The sequence below is a fragment of the Trematomus bernacchii genome, unplaced genomic scaffold, assembly GCF_902827165.1.
Source record: "Trematomus bernacchii unplaced genomic scaffold, fTreBer1.1, whole genome shotgun sequence".
Taxonomy (NCBI): domain Eukaryota; kingdom Metazoa; phylum Chordata; class Actinopteri; order Perciformes; family Nototheniidae; genus Trematomus; species Trematomus bernacchii.
Window position 1 is genome coordinate 597,402 of NW_022987668.1, and position 22,989 is coordinate 620,390.

General features: G+C 40.9%; 1 protein-coding gene across 1 annotated transcript; it reads right to left on the bottom strand.

The window, feature by feature from the left end:
- Positions 1 to 5,215: 5,215 nt before the first annotated feature.
- Positions 5,216 to 22,775, bottom strand: LOC117487205 (actin-related protein 2-B-like). Its single transcript, XM_034135875.1, has 9 exons — positions 22,617 to 22,775; positions 19,277 to 19,387; positions 17,401 to 17,616; positions 16,918 to 16,990; positions 15,627 to 15,763; positions 14,964 to 15,113; positions 11,913 to 12,058; positions 10,711 to 10,843; positions 5,216 to 6,602 (listed from the first exon to the last, which is right to left on the bottom strand). The coding sequence occupies exons 1-9, from the start codon at positions 22,662 to 22,664 to the stop codon at positions 6,432 to 6,434; spliced, it is 1,185 nt and encodes a 394-aa protein (XP_033991766.1). The 5' UTR covers positions 22,665 to 22,775; the 3' UTR covers positions 5,216 to 6,431.
- Between the last annotated feature and the right edge of the window lie 214 nt (positions 22,776 to 22,989).

Below are 22,989 nucleotides of genomic sequence, written 5' to 3' on the forward strand. Positions count from 1 at the left end.
CGCGTGTCTGCTGGTTTATTTTACTCTCTAAATGAAGGTACTTCCCCATGAATGTCTACAGTAACTAACCGCAGCTTTTCTGCTGCATGCATTATCATTTTCTTCAATGTAACTTCTGTTTTATTCTATTCTAAGTGCATGAAATCAGCTCAATTAAGGAACAACAAGTGTTAATGGATTTCTGCATGACATAAAACTGAAAATGTAAGAAACTATAAAAGACAACCTTAGGAAATGTTAAGATATGCCCATCTGTGGTGCTGTACTTGGGAACGGCTGTGCTTGAGCTAAATGCTAACTAAAGAAAACTAACAATGCTAATAAGCTGATATTTACCCTATTGGTGCCAGATACAGGCCAAAAGTATTTGTTCAAGTTTAAGGATATTTCACCATTAACCAGTTAAGTATTGCAACACAAAGTCATGGGGTGATGCTTGAGCTACATGCTAACTTAAGCAAACGAAGAATGCTAATATGCTGATATTTAAAAAGATTTATTTCGCGTTAGCATGCAAAAAGATTGCCTATTAGTGCCAAACACAAGTATAGGTTAACATGAATGCCCTTAGTTTGGAAGATATTTGATCATTAACCGAAAGTATTGAAACAAAATGTAATGTGGTGATACAAGCTAACTTAAGTAAACTAACAATGCTAAATTAACATCGTTTTTGCATGTTAGCATCCTTAAATTAGTTAATTACTGCCCAACACAGGTACAACATGAATGTCTTCAGTTGCGAAGATATTTGGTTATTAACCAAAATATTGAAACAAAAGGTCATGGGTTGATCAAGAGAAGGGAGAAACGTTTTTCCAAAGTATGGTTCATCATCACTTTCTGTGGTAAAGCAAATCTTGGGGCATAGTTGTTTTAAGTAGCGTTAATCACATTTTTTGGAGGACCGACTCATCCAGATTTAACAATAGCTTGAAGCCATGCAAAAAGTCCCTAAAACAATCCATAATCTCTAGAGTAAAATAATTGCTAGGGAGAAAGGATGTCCTCCATGAGTTGAACAAGTTCAGTCAAGGCTAAGGTTTATTTTGTTTAAAGTAATACTTCCATAGTTTAATGCCCCAAAACTCCTAAGTAATTAATGAAAAAAAGCACAAAGAAAATTCCTCAGTGGAGAACATTCTCTTCAAGATGTCTCTCCCTCCTCAGCAAGAACATGTGATAGCCATCGAGGACGTCGAGCTGTTTCACTCAGGATGTCTCTGGAAAAGCATGTGGGCGATAATGATGGAGCGCGAGAGAGGGGAGGGGGAGGGAGAGGGAGAAAAAAGAAGAAAAAGACGGTCCCTCAGGGCTTTTGGGGGCCTGCTAAGCAGCTCAACGGCTGCAAACAGCATCACAGTCCACATGTGCAAACATTTAAGATATCTGCTGGTGTAATGGGGTCAGCGTGGCCCCTCTCTGTGCACGGAGCACCGGAGATCTCTTCCCACTGAAGTTTTGAGGAATGGGTGGCTCGTCCCGCACCAGTGCTGTGGTTTCATGTCCAAAGATAGGCAGAGTTTTGATGATTTCCACTTAGTTTTGTTCTACATTTGCACCATGTGAGTATTGGTTATGCAACATTTGAGCCTGTTGAGTTTCACCGTCAGGTCTGAATTACCTGATAAACTCACAGAGCAGAGATGTTGCAGTGAAGCTAGTAAAGCTTACAAGCAGCTGGATAATTGTTTCAGCATTCCCTGACTGAGATCAAACCCACCTGAGATAAACTGGAAACATCTCTCTACTCCCACCCTGTGGAAAATGGAAAGGGATTGTTCAAAACAACTTAGCAATATAGAAAAATAAAACAACAAGTTTTAATTAAGTCTGTTAAAAGTAATCTAAAAGTTAATTATAAGTCATTGTTTTAGCACTGACATGTACTCAAGCATTTGCAGTTAGAGTAATGTTAGTGAGGAATGGTTCCTGAGTCAAAATAGTGATGCAATATCGTATGTTAATATATCAGTTTTCAAAAAGACCCACAAATATATTTCCAGATTTTACTTTAAAGTGTGAAATATCTGAAAAACGTTGGTCGACTGTCATCGACACAAATATGTTCAAGTTGTCATGTGAGCCCTACAAATATTGGTTTTGGATATTTAAGCATGAAAAAGAAGATTGTTGAAAGAAAAGTTGAGATTTTCACCTGAAAAATATCTGACAGAATGTAGACCTTGAATTTGTGGAGATAAAAAAAACTATTCAAGCTATCAGATGAAATACTGTACATGAATTGGAGTGAAACAAAGAGTATTTCCTTCTGAGATGTAATGTCAAAAGTCCTTTAAAACTGCACCACAGTGCTTTGTCCTCTGTTGAGAGGCGTCTGTTTGTGCTCTGATGGGGAGGAAACTTCAAACGGGGCTTCAGAGGTAACAGTTCAGGGTTAAGAGGGAAGTGGCAAGAGTCAAGGGATTAAAATGGAACAAGGCCGGAAGAGTCTGGGTGAGATCTTTATTTCAGGCTCGGAAAGAGAGCCTCTTCCTCTGGTGGCGCCAGTCCTCTGCCACTGTTCCATTTCCTCTTCCTCCTTCTGCTCTGTGGCTCTGTCACCTCCGTACCTCCATCCTTTAGTTTAGTTATCTATCAACTCCTTCTATCTCACCTCCAGCCCTCTGCAAAGACTGGAGTGTAACTCAATTTGCAACTCATTCATCAATAAAAGAGCAGAAATGGTAATCGGTAAATTGTGCAACATTTGATGGATGCATGTTCTCAAATGTAGGAATCTTGTACCTCTCTTTTGTTTTTCATTATAGTAAACTACTTATATGAAATGAGGCCACATTGAACTCAAGGACTTTGGGACTTCATATTTTTGAGAGTTGCAGCCTTACAAAAGACATACACCTTCAGGCATGGTTAAAGGTGGGGTAGGTAATTCTCCTCAGAAACACTTGTTATATTCCATGGAATGCTCTTAACATCCCGATAGCAATGAATATATTAAATGCTTTGACAATAAATACATAAAAACATGTCATCTGTGGAAGCCGTGGCGCTGTAAAAAGCACGACCAATCATCTGAGCCGGCCCGGCTAAAATAACTGGATGTCCTACCTGCCTGTCAGCCTTCCATCTCGTGCACAAACTTATCTCGTGCCCTCATTGGTCATGTGCGCGTTCGTGTGTGTTGGAGGAGGGGCTCTGTAAGGAAGTCTGAAGGAAGGGGCAGATTTCTTTCGGCTGCGTACTTTCAAATTCTAGCGCACTAGAGCTGGTTTCTCCATTCTTACCTACCCTACCTTTAAGGAAATGTTCTAAAATCTAACCTAAGTTGCACATTTTACTCTACTTGACCTAAAATCAATTCTGAAACATCTTCAAATCCATCATTTAATGTTTAAACGCTGTAGATAGCCGATTTGCATACTCTTTTTCTCTCCAGTTTGATGTTAAAATGTTCAGTTAAAACCATAAGGTAGGGTAGTTATAAGAATGGAGAAACCAGCTCGAGTGCGCTAGAATTTGAAAGTACACAACCGGAAAAAATCTGCCTCTTCCTTCAGACTTCCTTACAGAGCCCCTCCTCCAACACACACGAACGCGCACATGACCAATGAGGGCACGAGATAAGTTTGTGCACGAGATGGAAGGCTGACAGGCAGGTAGGCCATCCAGTTATTTTAGCCGGGCCCACCTTTAAAACCTGTATCACTATCAAACCTCTGCTTCATTAAATGATGAACACTTTGCTCTCTGCTGATGACAGTGACAGAGGAGTTTCCACGTTGCAGAGCTTTAGGTTTAAATGCTGCTGCACATGCATTAAAATATATACATCCAGCCACTAAGGCAACTAATAAAAGGTAAATGAAGTAACTTTATTATGCAACGTTTGCTGAATAACAGCCAGTGAAATAGCGAGGTCTATCTTGAGTTTGCTAACATTAGCTAGCATTAGTCAATATAAACTACATACCAGACCAAGTAAGGCTGCAAAACAGATGACATGTTAAATCGAGCGAGGGCGCTTTGTTATTGTTTATGAATGCAATGTTTTGTTTGTGCGACAAGGAATGTGTTTATTTCTTTTGAAAGATACAAATTCTCGCTTTAAGACTTAATGAGCCGGTTATGTATTTGTTTTGCTCGAACACTAAACAGAGGAAGAAGATCTGAAAATCCTTCCTGTGTTGCAGATTATTTAGTGATTCTTAACGTTACCCACCGATCTTTCCCTTTTTTCCAAATCGATTTGTTTCTCTCAGCCCAAAGATGACTCACAGCTCGACTGGCTGCATGTCAGAAAGTGGAGCGCGTCATTACAGCTTTGTGTGATATTTTGTGTTGCATAACAATATTTGACTTGTTATGAAACTTTTACTCATTAGGCTTTTTAAGTTGCAGCACATGGTCTTCAGATGCAGAGCCGGTCTGTTGACATACAAGATATCTCATATCTCAAACTATTTCCAAATGTACGTTATTAAACTTTCATTCTTCATTTCCGGGCTTTTTTTCTGTGTCAGATGGATTGCTGATGGTGTCTGGGCAACAACACATCTGTATGTAAAGGAAAATGAAAATAAGGACTAAATAAGGACCAAATCCAGTCAAACAGCATGTACACATGACTAATTCATGTTTACATCAAATACTGAAACATGTTAATTACATTTGAGTTTAAAATCATAACTTAGATTTTTTTAACGGCTTTTTACAAGCAGGGGTTTCGACTTCTGTTAAAGGTGGGGTAGGTAAGTTTGAGAAACCGGCTCGAGATACACTTTTTGTTATATTCCATGGAATGCTCTTAACATCCCGATAGCAATTAATATCTTAAATGCTTTGACAATAAATACATAAAAATATTTCATCTGTGGAAGCCGTAGTACTGTAAAAAGTACGACCAATCATCTGAGCCGGCCCGGCTAAAAGGGCCTACCTGCCTGTCAGCCTTCCATCTGTGCACAAACTTATCTCGTGCCCTCATTGGTCATGTGCGCGTTCGTGTGTGTTGGAGGAGGGGCTCTGTAAGGAAGTGGCAGATTTTTTCCGGCTGTGTATTTTCAAATTCTAGCGATCTCCAGCTGGTTTCTCCAAAATTACCTACCCCACCTTTAAGACTTTAAAAAAATTAAACGTGGGTCCAAAATATTTTTGTTTTGTTTTTGTAGAATAAACAATAAATGCTTATACAAACAACTCAGTAGACTTACTTTTTTTAAAAGCCTAAAAAAGAAGAACCTGCCACAGAAACGTCCTTATAAATCACTTTTCTTTATTTAAATCAGCGTTAGGCAGTTATGCTATGAACAAAAGGAAAACAGTGACAAAAGAAAGACATTACAACAGATCCAGTTAACATTAACTGCACTTGGCACTGGATAGACGTTCATGGAAAGAGGAAGAAAATAAAATATACACATTTTTCGAAATAGAAGTGCCTTCAGTAATCATTAAGTCGACCATTGGGAGTGAAAGACTGGAGGACTTAAATATGGTCTCAACAGTATTTCAACGTCGATAAAATACCGTTTTACTATTCCCAGGTTTGCGGTGCCTTGCGGCCAAATTAAAACCGATTTCATCGTCAAGCTGCCTCCGCTCTGAGGTGATCTGAAGAGGAACACTACAGGTGAGGAGCTATATTTACTACAACTGCTCACACCTGATCATTCAGCTCGAGATTTAAAGCGAGAGGAGGCGATGGCGAGGCTGTCAGATGAGGAAGAAATATCACTAACCCTCGCCCACATACCCCAAAGTACCTTCAAACACCCGGTGTCAAGCTCAAGGACTTTCCTGCGTATTCATCCCTTTATAAAATCAACCATCAATTCTTCATAAAACATGGAGGAACTTCTGTTACCACAATACACTCCATTTGCAATGGTAGTAGTGCACAGCAACACAAAAAAGCAAATGGAAAAAGATATAAATTCAAAGCAAAACAAAAAATGGTGATCCCTCTCCCAGAAGAGAACAGAAAAAGTCGTGATATCTTTTTATAAAAAACAGACATCAAAATGTGATCGCTCGCCTGGAACAGATGCAGTGGCTGTTTGTGGTGGACCCTGATTGTGATATCACAGACGCTTCACAGAGACTTTGCATCATTAACCCTCTGAGGTTTAATCAAGGGAAGGAGACTAATCTTTCTTGAACACTTTACCTGTCAAGTTCACCCCTTTGGAGGTAAACAAGCAGGTTGTGCACCAGATAAATATGAACCGTTTTCATTTCTACTTCAGGTAAAAGGTGGGGTGTCAGTGTACATCTGTAAAAGATGGATCTGGTTTGCGAGGCTTGCGAGGAAAAGTGTGAGCCAATCCCAAACCAGGAGAGGAGGAGGAGGAGGAGACGACTCGTTCCCTCTGATGTTTGAGGGGAGCCGATAGAGAGGAGAAGAGGGATAAATAGATATATACTCTGCGATGTGGGCGAGGGGGATGTGTGTGTGTGTGTTCAGGGCTTTATCTGACGGTGACTCCGAGCTTCTCCAGCACGCGGACTCCTTTCTCCTCGTACTCCTCGCGGGTCAGCCAGAAGTTGTCCTTGTCCTTCATGATGTCGGCCAGCACGGCTCCGCCCAGGAACACCATGTGCTTTCGCCTGGGAGGGTCCTCGATGCGAATCTTGAATTTCTGAAAAAGCAATGGGACATGAAGACTTAAATTACAGCCCTGTGTAATAAAGAGATATCCTGCAGACCAAAACTAACGGTGTCAAATCAAACCACTAACATAACGGTGCATAACTGAACTTTTGGAAACAGAGAAAACGATTGAGGTGAACGAGGTGTGTGCATTACTGCCGAGTCCTATTGTTTTTGGATGTGGGAATCTTTAAATGGCGATATTAACAGAATGAGGGACATTTTTGGACACAACATTTAGACATTAGATATCAACACGCAATCCTTCCAGCTGCATCATTGCCAGTACATTTTTGGGGGGAGGGATGTAAAGCAAGCTGGTTTAGGCTGTGAATACAGTATTCATGTCAAGAACTATCAGCTTATAAAGTTGATGTTAGCAAAAAAAAAGCTGCTAATTGGAACTCCCAGTTGATCCGGATTTATATTAGCTTTTTCACTTTGAGGTTTTTTTTGGTCACTTTAATCATCCAACGCTAGCATCCAAACTCTTCTAGCTTAGATTTGGTCTCTACCAAGTGTGAATGAACCAAAACAGTTAAAGGTCACCTATCATGCTATTTTTAGGCAATAGCATAGGTCTCAGATATATAAAAAAATATAAAAAACATGTCTATGAAGTGTTTTGCTCAAAATACCAAACAGATCACCCATTCTAGCCATGCCTCATATCCCTCTATTTCACTTCCTGTTTCAAAAGTGCTGATCTTGGGTATAGAGCTTTAAAAAATAAAAAAGGAAGGGGCTGAGCTCATGCGGGACCCGGCAGCTACTGTCTAAACTAAATACTGCCGTGATGAAACGCCATATCATGGATTATCAAGGATTATTTCTGAAACAGTATGGAGCTCAAAGGCTTTCTCTCTTGCCGGTTATACCACAAGGTGAGTTCCTTTTTATTTCCTGCTTCTTCACACACATGCTCTCCAGTACAGGTTAGCTCTGAGTGTTAGCGATGCTAATGTAAACACCGACCATATTACGTCCAAAACAGTCGGGCATTGTTTCTGATAGCAACGTTTCTGATAGGGCCGTGGGTCCACATTTCAGATATTACGTCATATCGGACGCAAATCTGGATCAGCTCCGTTGTAGCCCCGTTTTTAGAGATTTGGGTACGGAGGAAAAGAGAGAGGGTTTTATTTTCTGACGCTGCGTGAGTTCCCCAATACACCGGGGACACATATTTATGTATAAAAGACATAAAAAAGTGCATTTTGCATGATAGGTCCCCTTTAAGTTTGGGTTGTCAAGCCAATATAACACATTTAAAGATGCTAAAAAGGCTGCAAAGAGACGAGGGAAAAGCAGAGGTGAGAGATACTTATTTGTGGGTTTGTCAAAATGACAAAACTCTCGTCACACATTTGAATCTTTACTATTATAAAAAAACTAGGTAGTGCCTCTCTAAAGTGATAATCCGCTCAAACACAGCCTTAAATGTTTTTCCCTTCATGTCGGATACAACTTACTGGCAGGTGAGACATTTATTTTTCAGACGGTAGAAGTATAAAAACATCAATACAAACTTGTGGACCGACCCTTTCCGTATAACATTCCAGTATCTTCCAAAAGACTCATATTTTCACCAAATAGGGCTAAAAGACACCGAATCTGTTTAGTGTTTGGAGTTTAACGCAACAAACAAACGGCTAGAAGGTGCAAGCTACAAACGGAGGCGGTGTATTTAGACATATTTTGAGTGTTTGGAAGATCAGACGGAGCATATGCCGAAATATGCAACAGTTTAAAAATGTTTTATGGATTGCACGTCTTTGCGTCACATCCACTGCAACCAAAAATTAATCAAAGTGAACACAGACACTATGAAAGAGTGGATCGCACACCTTTTTACAGCCATCTCTCAAATCTTAGGTGTATAAATACTCAATTTTCTCGGTCTGAGTTACTTTAAATGGCATATATGTGATGTGTAAGAATAATATAACTACATATAAAGGATTTAACTCCAAAATGAGATAACCAGAAGAAGAACCGGAGTTGTGGGCAGAGAGAGGAGCACATAATGACTCGCTTTTAACGTATGAGTCATCAGCAGACCTTTGTGTACAAAAAAGCTCAGAGTAAAATCATCAGCGTCTCTGGGATGCTGAAGTGGAAATGTACTGAAGGGATATTTCTCCAAAACAAATATTTATAATTGAGAAGTGAACCCTGCATGTGTTGTTATTAAAGACCTGTGTTGGAGTTTAATTAATGCCAGTTAACCTCTATCGCCTCCTGGTGGTCGGTTATGCACACAGCACCATATTGAGACTAAACATGAAGGGAAACTTTGCTTAAAGACCGACACGGTTTAATAAAAACTGGACATAATTCAAGGTGTTTAATACTTTTGACTGTGTATTGTTTTTACCCTCTATGTGTGTGGGATCTAACCTCATCAGGACAAAGGAGAGACTGTCAGGTGTCAGTCAGCGTTTACACACTAAAGTAACTCAAACGTGTTCCCGTGGAGCTTTACGGCGCTCTCACATGTGGGAAACTCCGCCCAGGCCAACCTAAACAAACCCAGAGCATCAGCTGGAAATACTAATTCACACCGAGTGAGACGCCTGAGCCTTAAAGAGAGACTTTGGCTCAACTGAAGGTTTAATAAGACACTCTTTTTTAGATCACATTGGTCGCAAAGCAAGAGACAAATAACTTGTTCTAATTGGAGCTAAAATGAATGTGGTATGACCCGTTTCCAACCACATCAGAGTAACTTCCTAAGTGGAACTAATACTTCTTTTAATCAAGCACAATAGTATCAGTGTAGAAATACTGAGTTAAGAGCTAACTTCCTGCTTTTAAATGGTGCTTGATGTACAAGAGTATACGCATTAAAAATCTAACTATAAAGAAAGCAATCTCCATCTGTGGGTATGAATGTCCTTTGGTATTTCTCTGGAGCCAATCATCTGATCTACTTCAAACTTGGCGGGTGTTTTGCGGTGGAGCCTAGGCAGTTCAGTTTCAAATTTGGTGCAATTTGGACATGCTACAAGTTCAATATTAAAGGTCACCTATCATGCTATTTGTAGGCAATAGCATAGGTCTCAGATATATAAAAATATATAAAAAACATGTCTATGAAGTGTTTTGCTCAAAATACCAAACAGATCACCCATTCTAGCCATGCCTCATATCCCTCTATTTCACTTCCTGTTTCAAAAGTGCTGATTTGGGGTATTTAAAAGATTGATAACAAAAACAAAAAAAGGCGTCTGAGCTCATGGTGGACCCGGCAGCTACTGTCTAAACTAAATACTGCCGTGATGAAACGCCATATCATGGATTATCAAGGATTATTTCTGAAACAGTATGGAGCTCAAAGGCTTTCTCTCTTGCCGGTTATACCACAAGGTGAGTTCCTTTTTATTTCCTGCTTCTTCACACACATGCTCTCCAGTACAGGTTAGCTCTGAGTGTTAGCGATGCTAATGTAAACACCGACCATATTACGTCCAAAACAGTCGGGCATTGTTTCTGATAGCAACGTTTCTGATAGGGCCGTGGGTGTAAAGCCAGCCTACATTTCCGATATTACGTCATATCGGACGCAAATCTGGATCAGCTCCGTTGTAGCCCCGTTTTTAGAGATTTGGGTACGGAGGAAAAGAGAGAGGGTTTTATTTTCTGACGCTGCGTGAGTTCCCCGACACACCGGGGACACATATTTATGTATGAAAGACATAAAAAAGTGCATTTTGCATGATAGGTCCCCTTTAAATAAACCTTAAATAAATAACAAAATATATGCAGCAGCGAGTAGGTATGTTTTCAACAGGCACTGCAGTATGCTTAGTACCGAAAGTAAGGGTACTTACATTAATGTGGTTATCCATTTAAGGTAAGAGATAATTTTAACTTCTTTATTAATTAAGAAGTGTAGGGTTAGGGTTAGGGTTAAGTTGATTTATATTTTGTAATAATAATCATAATATGCAGAGTAAATAGTAACTAACATTGTTAAATAAAATAGTGGGGTAAAAAACGGTATTACTTGAATACATTTACTTGAAGCTCCACCTTCACCCCTCACACAGTCAACAGTATAGTTATAAACGAGATGCTGAGGGTAGATATCTCACCGAGAGCTTGTCCACGTCTCCCTTCAGCACGCGCTCCAGGTACAGCTGCTTCAGCTCCCTCTCCAGCCGGGACGGCAGGCCGGGGTACATGGTGGACCCCCCCGACAGCACGATGTGTTTGTAGAACTCAGACCTGGTGAGGGGAGACAGGAGGAGGGTGAGAACAGGAGGAGGGTGAGACGGGAGGAGGGTGAGAGCAGGAGGAGGGTGAGAGCAGGAGGAGGGTGAGAGCAGGAGGAGGGTGAGAGCAGGAGGAGGGTGAGACGGGAGGAGGGTGAGAGCAGGAGGAGGGTGAGACGGGAGGAGGGTGAGAGCAGGAAGAGGGTGAGACGGGAGGAGGGTGAGAGCAGGAGGAGGGTGAGACGGGAGGAGGGTGAGAGCAGGAGGAGGGTGAGACAGGAAGACACCCAACAACAAGCAGACTAAGAAGTGACTGTTATTTTGTATATATTGATTGTTGGGCTTTTATTTGTGTCTTAATGTGTGCATATGCATAAATGTGTCTGTTGATTGTGTATATATATATATATATATATATATTTTTATATTTGGGATTGTGGAAAACGGTATTTTGATCCCTCTGTCTGTACACACAAACTGAAAGATTGACAATAATGTTGACTTTTGATTATGTTAATGGAGAACTGTTTTCTTGCATGCTTCCACAGTGAACAAAGGAATGACTAACTATGAGAAGTCTTTCTGTTTTTTAAAGCCAGCCCCCATTTACTTCAATTCAACAAGGCACGTGGAGGCATGCAAGAAAAAATACAATTTCTCAAGGAATTAAAGGTAATATGTGGAGATTATTTGGTATACAACTGCCTTTAAATGTTGAAAATATACTTTCAAGACATTGCAGATTTATGTCAATTCATTCAACTCCAACAGCAAGGAACAATTATTCACATTTTGGGTTTCAAAATCTACATTTCAACTCTTTACATACCCCAAAGATACATTTATATTCTTTCCAGACAGAACTCTGGTGTGCAATAAATATTTAGTTTGATATCTAAAACCCTCCGTTGCTTTAGTGGAAGCTTAGCTGGGCTGACACCATTTTGTATATCTGTGTGCATGTGTGTGTGTGTGTGCATGTGTGTGTGTGTGCTGGGGCTTGTTAATGTGTAATAGGGCAGACACAGAGTGATGTATTTGTATCGTCATTGTAGTGTATCGTTGCCCTCCTGCTGGCTCACCTGGTGTCGATGTCCGCGGCATGGATGGTGTTGAAGAGCAGCTCGGCCACCCCCACCCCCTCCACGTTGATGAGGTGCGGCTGGAACAGAGCCTCGGGGGCCTCAAAGCGCTCTCCTCCCACCTTGATCAGACGACCATCTGGCAGCTGGAGGTGTGTGGGAGGAACGAGATGAAAAGAGACGGGAAAAAAAAGAAAATGACACCACTGAAGAGGTAGGATTTAATGTATGACTCAACAGAGAGTCATAAATCTGGACTGGAAGGATTAGGAATAACACGGCTCTATGGCTGTTCGAGATGTAGGAAGAGAACTTCTTTATTAAGATGTGTGTGTGTATCTAACAGAGGTGGAAGAAGAATTAAGATTGTGCACTTAATTAAAAGTACCAGAGTGTAGGAATACTCTGTTACAGTAAAAGTCCTGCTTTCAAAAGGTTACTCAAGTAAAAGTAAAAGCATCAAAATATACTTAAAAGTAGTCATTGTGCAGATTGGTCCATTTCAGAATAATATATATATAATATGTTCTCATTATAATGATTGATCATGAAAGTGTTCTCAAAGCTGGTTAAGGTGCAGCTAGTTGTAATGACTTTGTATACTGCAGGGTAGCTTGTGAATTTACTCCAGTAAAGTCTGATTTAACACTTGATTATATTTCACATCATTATTCCAGATCTGTGAAGTAACTAAAGGTACTACGTCAATGTAGTGGAATAAAAGTACACGCTTTACCTCTGAATCGTAGTGGGGTAGAAGTACAAAGTAGCAGAAAATTGAGATATTCATGTGAAGTACAAGTACCTCAGAATTGTACTTAAGTACAGTCCTTGAGGAAATCTACTTATTTACTTTACACCGCTTGTATCTAATCGAGTTTGAAATCCTCTGATAATATTGTACAGCAAGTTAAATCCCTGAGGCTCCAAACTGAGGTGTGTGTGTCTGTGTCTGTGTGTGTCTGTGTGTGTGTGTGTGTGTGTGTGTATAAAAAGACTTCATTCAGCCGAGGGCAGTGGGAGGAAGCCTCCGCCGCAGAGTGGCTGCACAGGAAATGATGTAACGCTCAGTTCAGGGCCCTTTCGGCCACAGTTACATTGCCCTCCTTGTTTCATGCACACAAAACCATACTTACACATCCATGTTCACACACCTACACACACAGCGTCGCCTACACTAACCCAAACACACACGGTCAGTGAGCTCTGAGACACAACATGCTCGGTAAGGCGTGCCGTAACGCAGACTGCAGGCCCTGCGTTTAGATTCTGTGGTTCCTCTGCAGGGAAAAGGCCCTGGAAAGAAAAGCAAGGCTGGTGGAGGAGCGCTGCCCCCCAACATGTGTGTGAGTCCCAGAGAAAACAGTTATGGCGCATTTCCACTGCAGGGCCTCGCACGGCTTAGTACGGTATAGTTAGGCCTTGGTAGGCCAGGCTCACTTTATGCTGCGTTTCCATTACAGTTTAGGAACTCGGGTAGTAACTATAGTAACGCAGTGTAGGCGGAGCCGTGACGTCATCTTCAATGAGAAACACAAAACCAACATCAGCCGTTAGCTGTTAGCCCTCAGAGCTCACAGCTCCTCATATCTGTTCAGAAACTAGACAAAAGTGAAACAAGTACAAACCACAGACTGCCTGTGTCATGGCGAGTACAGTCGCTGGTTTATTTATGTCTGTATAGGCCGTTGTTGTGAGTGTGGACGGTCGGAGCATATACAACGTTAGCTTAGCCGATCTCCATTCAGAAAACACGCATTTTAAAAGGTTTTCCGCCTGCCGTCTGTCTGCAGACTTGTCAAAGCATTAATTCATGGTTTTTACTAACCGGTGTCAGTATGTTGTTACTTCGGCATCATTTTGAAACGTGTATTACAATTAAATCACGGTCAAATATGTTCATTTTGTTGTAGTTGCCAGCGATTCTCTCACTAGTTTAGCATACTCAGCCCGGTTGTTGGCCCGGAAAGAACCTCGATTTTGGAGAGCCAGAAAACGGTGAAAAAGTACCCGCTAGCCGGAACTACCCCTAGTGGAAACGCAACCAAAAACGGGCCGGGCACGGCACTCTTAAACCGCGCTGTAGTGGAAATGCGCCATTAGTCAGCAGCCCTGTCCCGTCCCCAAAAGAGCCAACAGAGGCCATGTGGTAGTCTACTCAGCGCAGATTTAGTTACCCCATTAGTTCTGATTACTTCACAAATACTGACACTTTTCAATAACAAACCCTTCGGGGGGGATTCTTTCTGCTATTTAAAACCTGTGTGCATGAAAATAACTCGCTTATAAACAATTCCAATGAGGTGGAAATATGTGGCTGTTTTACATAAAAAAACAGCTGCTATTTGTTTCTGAAAAATATGAATGCCCTACATTTTTGGAGTGAATTCAACATCTTTTAGCAGTCATTGCCATCACAAGCATATTAAAACACTTCTGACTACTCTTAATCCTCATATACAGTCTTTGTCCAGTTTAGTTTATTTATCTTTTTTATTTTTAATCTTGATCTTTTATGTGTGTGTTATTTATTAGATAGTTGACAGCAGGAAACATGTGAACAGTCAGCAAGATGACCTGCATTCATGAAAACAGCAGGGTCATCCAAGAGTAGAAAAGTTATTACAATGACTGAAATGAGATATTAGATATTTTTTTGTCTTTATTTAAATGATCTTGCTATCTAATATTATTTTTTTGTAGCTCTCTGTCGTCCTATATGATGCCAACTGAGTGACGAGTGCACAGATTGTCCACGTGAGGGCAGCAACTTGTTTTACATTTTGGTTTTAGACTTCCTATTGTGTCTGCAGTGCACGAAATGATGACCACTAACATGAGGTTACATTATTAACTCAGCAGGAGTGAAACAGCTCTCACAAACTCTCCTAAACTGTCACTGTGGGTATTAAAAGTGACCAAAAACATGTCAACTGACACACTGTCTCATGTGTCTATTCGGTCAGTTTCCATTAAACCAATGTTATGTTAATCCAAAAGTAGATTTAACAGTTTTTTATATGTTTAAAATGAAAACATGTGAGTATTTACCGTGTATGACTCCACCAGCACGGTGGTCTCCAGCGCCAGCTTCTGCTCCTGCTCGATGTTGTAGCCGACGTAGCACAGCTTCTCCTTCATCATCCTCACCGTCTCAAAGTCTGCAGAGTGGTTGAAGGCATAGCCCCTCAGCAGCAACAACTGCACCCAGAGAGGGAGAGGGTAACGGGAGAGGAGAAGCAGAAAGGTCAGAAATAGGGCAGCAAGATTAGAACAAAAATAATAGCGATTGTTTTTGACTGATATTGATACGATTAACGATGTCGGAGAGATTGGTCATTAATGTAGATTTCTTTAAAAGGCATAAGTGTGATATTTAGGTTAGGATATCTCTGCAGTGATTTGGATATTGCACTTCTCAATCTGTAGCGCAGCTTTAGACAGGAAGCAATATTCTTTTAAATGTCTATCTTTACTTAAACCTAGAACTAGATTTTCTCAGAATTGAAACCCTGTCACTTCCTTTTTTCGAAAGAAGATGATGTCAGTTCCCACTTCGTAAAGTGAAATTATGGTGCAGCACTTCTGTGTCTTATTACCTAGAACTACCGTCTTTCCACAATCCACATTATTTGTATTAATTTAATAAAAATATTCTTACAGTATACAACATCTAGGCTAATTTATTTGTTTTTGTCATGGCTGACTCTATACCTTGATGAGGTAGCGGGTGATGTCCCGGCCTGCGATGTCCAGACGTCTCGTCAGATGGGGTAGGCTGAAGCCCTCGTACACGGGACAGATGTGAGTCACACCGTCTCCCGAGTCCACCACCACACCGGTCAGAAGGCCTGAGACACACACACATTACATTACATGTCATTTGTTAGACGCTTTTATCCAAAGCGACTTACATACATTCAATACTGTGGGCAATCCTGACAGGAGCAATTTGGGGTGAAGTGTCTCAGGGACACAACGACATGCTGACTGCAGTGGGACTTGAACTTGCTACCCCCTGATTCGAAGTCCAGCACTCTATCCACACACACACACACACACACACACACACACACACACACACACACACACACACACACACACACACACACACACACACACACACACACACACACACACACACACACACACACACACACACACACACACACACACACACACACACACACACACACACACACACACACACACACACACACACACACACACACACACACACACACACACACACACACACACACACACACACACACACACACACACACACACACACACACACACACACACACACACACACACACACACACACACACACACACACACACACACACACACACACACACACACACACACAGCTAGGTGTGTCTGAGTTTTATCCAGTGTGTGTTTTTGGCTACTGATTGTTAGCCGTGTATGAAGGGTAAACACACGAAACATGTAGAGATAACACATCGAATGTAACAATTACTGCTAATAACAGCTCACTAGTTGGTATTAACCTCAGAGATAAATGGTATGTGTGTGGAAACAGGCTGAGTTTCACTGTCGGTGCAAATAGTTTCAGAGTTCATCTGATCCGGCCTGAAGCAACACAGGTGAGCTTTAAGCCATCTGAACACTAGATGATATCAGAATATCGTGTGTGTGTGTCACTGGAACATTATAAAGTGATGTTAATGTGACTGTCTAGACTTTCTGGCAGAGAGAATAACATATCTGGTAACCAAGTAGTCTCATAAAACAAATCTTTGCACAAACTATTTGACAAAGGTGTGGTAGTTCAATATTACCACACGTGAATATTTCCACAGTTAAAATGAAAAGCATATTGTCTCTGGGCTGCTGAACTAATAATGATTTACCAGGTATAACACAGTCTGAGGTCAGGGGAAATCTAATGTAGTAGTGAGGGGTTTGTTGGAGTATAACACCTGCAAAACATCTGTAACATGGAAAGTGATTCAGTTTGCATGTGTCTTCCTACCTTGGGCATAGAGTGTCAGCACAGCCTGAATAGCAATGTAGACTCCTGAGAACTGGTAGGTCTCAAACATCACCTGTAGGAGAAGTCATCAAACGTGTAAGTACAATTGTTTGTAAAGGAAAACAAAGACATTTAGTATATGAGGTAAAAAAAAGCTCTCAAATGTATAATGTAACTACTTTGAATAAGTGTTTCAGAGTTAGAGAATATATGGCATTAACCAGCTGTGATACAGAGCAGAAAAACATCTTCTGACGGAGTAAGAAATGCAAAAACTAAATTCTTATTATCTTCTTTCCTTCGACACAACCTTAAAAAAATAAGCCGCACATTTATTTATTTATACTTTTTATTATTGTATTGCATGTGTGGAGAATGTGTTCTGTGTTTGGGATAAGTGGAACATATTGGGATCGTGCTCCTTCTTGATTGTGTCACCCTGTGAAAATTCAATAAATATATTAAAAAAATTAAAAAGAATACCTCAATGATTTTTTCCCGGTTCTTGGTGGGGTTCATGGGGGGTTCGGTCAGCAGGATCTTGCAGTTGCGGGACTCGACGTTGAGCTTCTCCGGGCCGAAGGTGTAGTCCCACAGGTGCTTCATGTCGTCCCAGTTCCTGACGATGCCGTTGTCCATGGGGTAGTTGACCTCCAGCATGGAGCGCAGCTCGCTGGCCTCGTCCCCCACCATCAGGTCCTGCAGGGGGAGGGCAGAGGTCAACCAGGAGTTATTTTACAGTTTAGTTTCCCACTTCTGACAGCCAGTTCGGATCATTCAGGGTCACTTGGAGTAAGAATGAGCACTGAGTATTGGTTAAGAGCAATAAAATCAGGAATTTGTTCCCCATGGCCAGCTGGTCTCATAAAATCACAGAAACTGGATCTTCAAGCAGAGTCATGTGTCAGATGACGACAGCTTTATTAATGTCTTCTCAAAAGGAGCTTTTTAGCTTTAAAACTCAGTTACCCAGCATGCACAACAAGCCATCATTTTCCATGCACCTGGAAACACTTGCGTTTCCCTCCAGCTACAGTAAACCACTTGTTATAGAACCATTCAACGAGATGCATGCAAGGCAGCCTGGCAATGTAAACATCGGCTGGGTTAGCGCTCAGTGTTAGCCACACAGTCAAGCAGCCCACGTTCCACTTGGAGACATCAAAAGCCTCGTGAAGGCAGCCATTTTATGGGTTCATCCTGTGTGCTTTGGCATTAACAAAGTACCAGTCAAAGGCTCTGCCTCCATGTGGCCTCGCTTTTTTTTTTTTTTAAGTCAAAAGAAAAACAGATGTGCTTCCGTCTTTAACCTCCAGCTGTCTGCCATGCACACTTCTTCCCCCACACTTCCTCTGAACTAGTAAAGGTGAAACAGCTGCAGATACTAAAGTAAATGTTGTCAAATGGACAGTCCTTGTGTAAAATATGTTTTCACAGGGAGGTAAAAATATCTATAGTGCATATAAGTACACAACATTTATCATTTAACACCAATCGTTCTAGCTGCAGCTGACATTTCAATTTTCTTTGGCTGAAAACTGTATTTATTTCAGTCCTTAAATAGCAGCAGGATGGAGGTGGGGGGTGGAGCTGTCAGCAGATCAGAGACTCTGAAAATGGAACCGGTCCAAAATCTCTTTTAGCAGTCCATCGATAACAGCTGGCTTATGATTCATCAGCCTTTCCTGCAACACTTCCCTCCAGGAGAGAGGAGTGCATTAATGTGAGGGCTGTACATCTATCAGACCCTCTGCCACTCATCTGGCAAACGCTCAAACTCAACGGAAACTAGTTGGGTTGGAAAATAATCGAATCATTGTGTGAGTGAAAAACTGGACCAAAAAACAACACAACTCTCCAGAGCAGGCAAGAGGAGGCACACACCGACCAACTTACCATCTTATGGGCTTTCTAGTTCATCGTAGGGGAACAAAACATGGAGGAAGAGGAAGGCAGATTTATAAAAAGAGATGAATAAACAAAATAATTTGGAAAGAACAGGAAAAAGAGATAGGATCGTGCTAAAGGAAGTGGCCCTGTGCTGCTTAATAAACTGGGCTTTACCCCAAAATAGTATTTATAATAGATGATTCTCTAATAGCAGATATGCACTGGGAGTCTGTCTAAGTCAAGCTAGTAGAGGATTAAAGGATTCACTCTGTTGTGTAGCAGTTGTCAGAACTAAATGGGACTCAATATTAAGATCTTTAAGAGTGGAAGTAGACAGTCTGTAGCTTTGACACTGACTTTGTGATTCCATATCTTGTTTTTCCAGTGCTTTCCTGACCGGGTTCGCCCTTGAAATCAAGACTTTCTGGTTAAATTAAACAATACATTTCAAGGCCACATCAGTTTGTACCTTGATCTCAATGTTCCCAACTTTGGCTGTGGAGCGGATGATGGGCCTCCCAACGAGCGCAGGGAAGATGTGCTCCGGGAAGTTGGAGCCTGCAAAGCCGCACTTGACAAACTGAAAGGAGAGACATGAGAAGCAGAGATGAGAGGAAGTCATGTGAGGAAATTCATTTAAGTACTGAAGAGATAAACTGTGCAAGACAACGGCACAGCCATCCTGCTGATAACAGGGGGCTTAATTAGCATTTGGACAAAGATTGTAAAAAAACGCCAGCCCTGCAATTACAGAACCTCTAGCTATTTGGGGAAAAATAAGTCTGAACAATTGGGGCCAGTGCCTGCTTTAGCCTCAAGGTAGAAATCCATACATTTATTTTTTAAGGTTTATCTACGGATTTGTATTTGATCTTTCAATGGCTAACCATATTTTTGGTTAATTTATAAATATAGGATGTTGGGATGGGAGATACTGGCAGAAACATAACATGTTCCATAAGTAATAAAGTATGATGTTACATCTATAACATTGATATAAGAGTAAATTATCAGATGATATACAGCCACAGAGACACTTCTGTGTACATGAAGGCCATGCAGGTAACTCAGAACAGTTACATCAGAGAGGCGTATCATTGAACTGTAGAACCAGGAAGAGATAGCAACGTAGACACGTACACGTAGACAGTAGACACGTAGACAGTAGACACGTACACGTAGACAGTAGACACGTACACAGTAGACACGTAGACAGTAGACACGTACACGTACACGTAGACAGTAGACACGTACACGTAGACAGTAGACACGTACACGTAGACAGTAGACACGTACACGTAGACAGTAGACACGTACACAGTAGACACGTAGACAGTGTACACGTACACGTAGACAGTAGACACGTACACGTAGACAGTAGACACGTACACGTAGACAGTAGACACGTACACAGTAGACACGTAGACAGTAGACACGTACACGTACACGTAGACAGTAGACACGTACACGTAGACAGTAGACACGTACACGTACACGTAGACAGTAGACACGTACACACGTACAGTAGACACGTACACGTAGACAGTAGACACGTACACGTAGACAGTAGACACGTACACACACACACACACACACACGATAAGAGAGTAGTTAAGACACTTTGTTTTTGCAGATTAAAATATGTATATAATTGTTAACATAGTTCCTTAGGCCTAGCGGATTTTCCTAAATGCAAGTTTCACACATTCTTCCTCTGCAATGTAATAATGGTAAAAGTATTTCTGTTATTGCAACATCACTGCATCTACTGTCTTTATATTATGTGTGTGTAACCTCAAACAGAACATCAAGAAGAAAGATGTTACTACTACTTTTCCCCAAACAACTGCCAGTGTTTAAAGAGTACACTCAAAGAACATCCACCAACGTGTTTATCTTATTAAGGTTCACTTCTAGACGTACACACAGTTTGGGAACTTGGGAAGGAATTTAGTTTAAGGAGGTTTAAGGAACTAACAAGTGAAATAAACTGATTCTCTCAGTAAAGTAAACAAAATCAGCTGCTGTATGATAACTTGTCTTATTTCATGGTGAGTTTTAGCGGACAATTGTTAAGTTAAGCTGAACAACTCAGAGTTGTTTAGCAGCTGCAGATTCAACAGTGTACTACGATGTTTGACAGCGAATAACGGTGCTGTACAAATGTGTTGACGTATGTGGCTGAGGTTCTGACTCGTTTCACTTCCTCTTGACTTCTTAATTTAACTCAGACACAGGGCAGGTTTTTCTAGCTTTGCATAATGCTCCTGAAAAAGACACATCTAAAAAAAAAAAAGCGTATTAGTCAGTTACAAGCTGAGCAAACATCCTCTCTGACTGCTGCTGACACCGAAGAAAGGAAGTCTCTAGCATTGAAAGAAGCAGTGTTACCTGTGTGCAATGATTCATTCCTGCACATTAACAGATCAGCAAAGAGTATTTTAGAAACTGCTCGTTCTGTTAACAAACCACAGCAGCTTGAAAACCCCCTAAACTCACCGGCCCAATAATCTATTAAATCAGCAAGCTAGGTTTGGACAAAGGACCACAGAAATGTAGTGCAGCTATGACTAACACTGGGTTGGGAGTGTGTGATTTATAATAAGCACTATTTTGATATATTTCTTACGACATATCTATTATTTGATTAAGATAGCATTGACCTGTTTGCCTCTCACAAATGTATTCATAACTACAATAAGCAGTATTTATTCCACTGTACAGTATTTCATTTTACATTCTGTTCTTGTTAATCTTATTCTATTGTACATGTTTATAGACTCTTGCATTTACTTGGTCACTTGCAGAATTCCCTGCAACATTAGGCTTATTGTATTTGATTTGACATGTTCATAGTTTACTTATTTTGCATTGCTTGCACATTGGTCTTGCAGCATTCTCTTGCACTATTTTAATTCTACTGTTTCTTCTTGCACTATTTTTTATAGATGTTTTTAATGTGTTTTATTGTTTTAAGTCCTATATGTATTGGTGTTGCTTTGTTGGAGCCTGGGACTTAAGATTGGTATTGCCATATCTACACTGTACCTACTGTGCAAAAGAAAATCAAGCCTTTCAATCTTTGAAGTATATGTTGACCTGTCAGATACGATTTGTGTACTTAGTTAAGATGTGTTTAATACAAAGCTGATAAGTGAGGAATGCATGGGAGAAAAAAAGTGTATGCTTCGTATTATTATCAAGGCCAAACATACCTAATTAACCGCAAATTAGGGGACATTTATATCCGGGAAGTTAGAGCTGCTGAACAGGAAAACATAGGCTGTCCTCTTTTTAACCTGACACGGCCTAGCCTAGCTTATATAAAACCTAATGTTACATGCCAATAAATAAGATACTGTTTTGATAAGTACACAAGATATAATGAATCTGCAAATCCTGCATCGTTTGCAAAACAAATCACTGAAATGACGGACAGCCAGACAGTAAAAACCAGACAGCCAGCTGTTAAATGCTAAGTTAGCATGCTAGTTAGCTGCCTTAGCTAAGTAACCATTGGTAGCAAATGAGCAGTTACTTTTCTGATTTATTGTGTCTGTTTATTCCACTGTATGAGCAATAGTCAGAGCTGTGTATCAATCCTTTATCCTGACATTTACACCCCCTCTAGGTGCTGTTTCCGTGTCGGGTCTGTATGAATGAAAATGAGCCAGCTAACAGGCTAGGCTAGCGTTAGCTGGGTGGGTAGCTTGGCCGGTGACAGCAACACTTCCTGTTCCAGAAAATCACTCGATATGAAGACCCTGTTTAAAAGACAGCCACGGATCGAGAGTGTGTGATAAACTCACCCCGGTGCCATTGTCACAGACCACCACTTTCCTTCCCTGGCTGTCCATTATGTTAAAGCCCAGTAGCCGCTGAACCTCCCTCAACTTTCTTCTGCAAGCCGGAAGGAAGACACACCAACCCGGCCGAGAGGAGGAAGGGAAGGGAAGGGAAGGGTGGAGAACATCCGGCGACTGAGGTGTTCAAATGTCACTTCCAAAACTGTTGTTCAATGTTCATGTTTACACTTTTTACATTCGAAATGATAACAAATACAATAACAGAATGATTGCCTTGACAAAAAACTGTTATAAGGTCCTTGATCCATGTATTCAGAGCTGCCTACATACAATTTCCACATGCAACATGTTAGTTTCTATTTCCTACATCAGTCTG

Excerpts from the sequence above, each read along its gene's own strand:
- LOC117487205 (XM_034135875.1), bottom strand. The coding sequence starts at position 22,664 with ATGGACAGCCAGGGAAGGAAAGTGGTGGTCTGTGACAATGGCACCGGG. Across the intron at positions 16,991-17,400 it reads ACCGGGAAAAAATCATTGAG|GTGATGTTTGAGACCTACCA; the intron begins GTATTCTTTTTA and ends CTTCTCCTACAG. Across the intron at positions 15,114-15,626 it reads TCACCCGCTACCTCATCAAG|TTGTTGCTGCTGAGGGGCTA; the intron begins GTATAGAGTCAG and ends CTCTGGGTGCAG.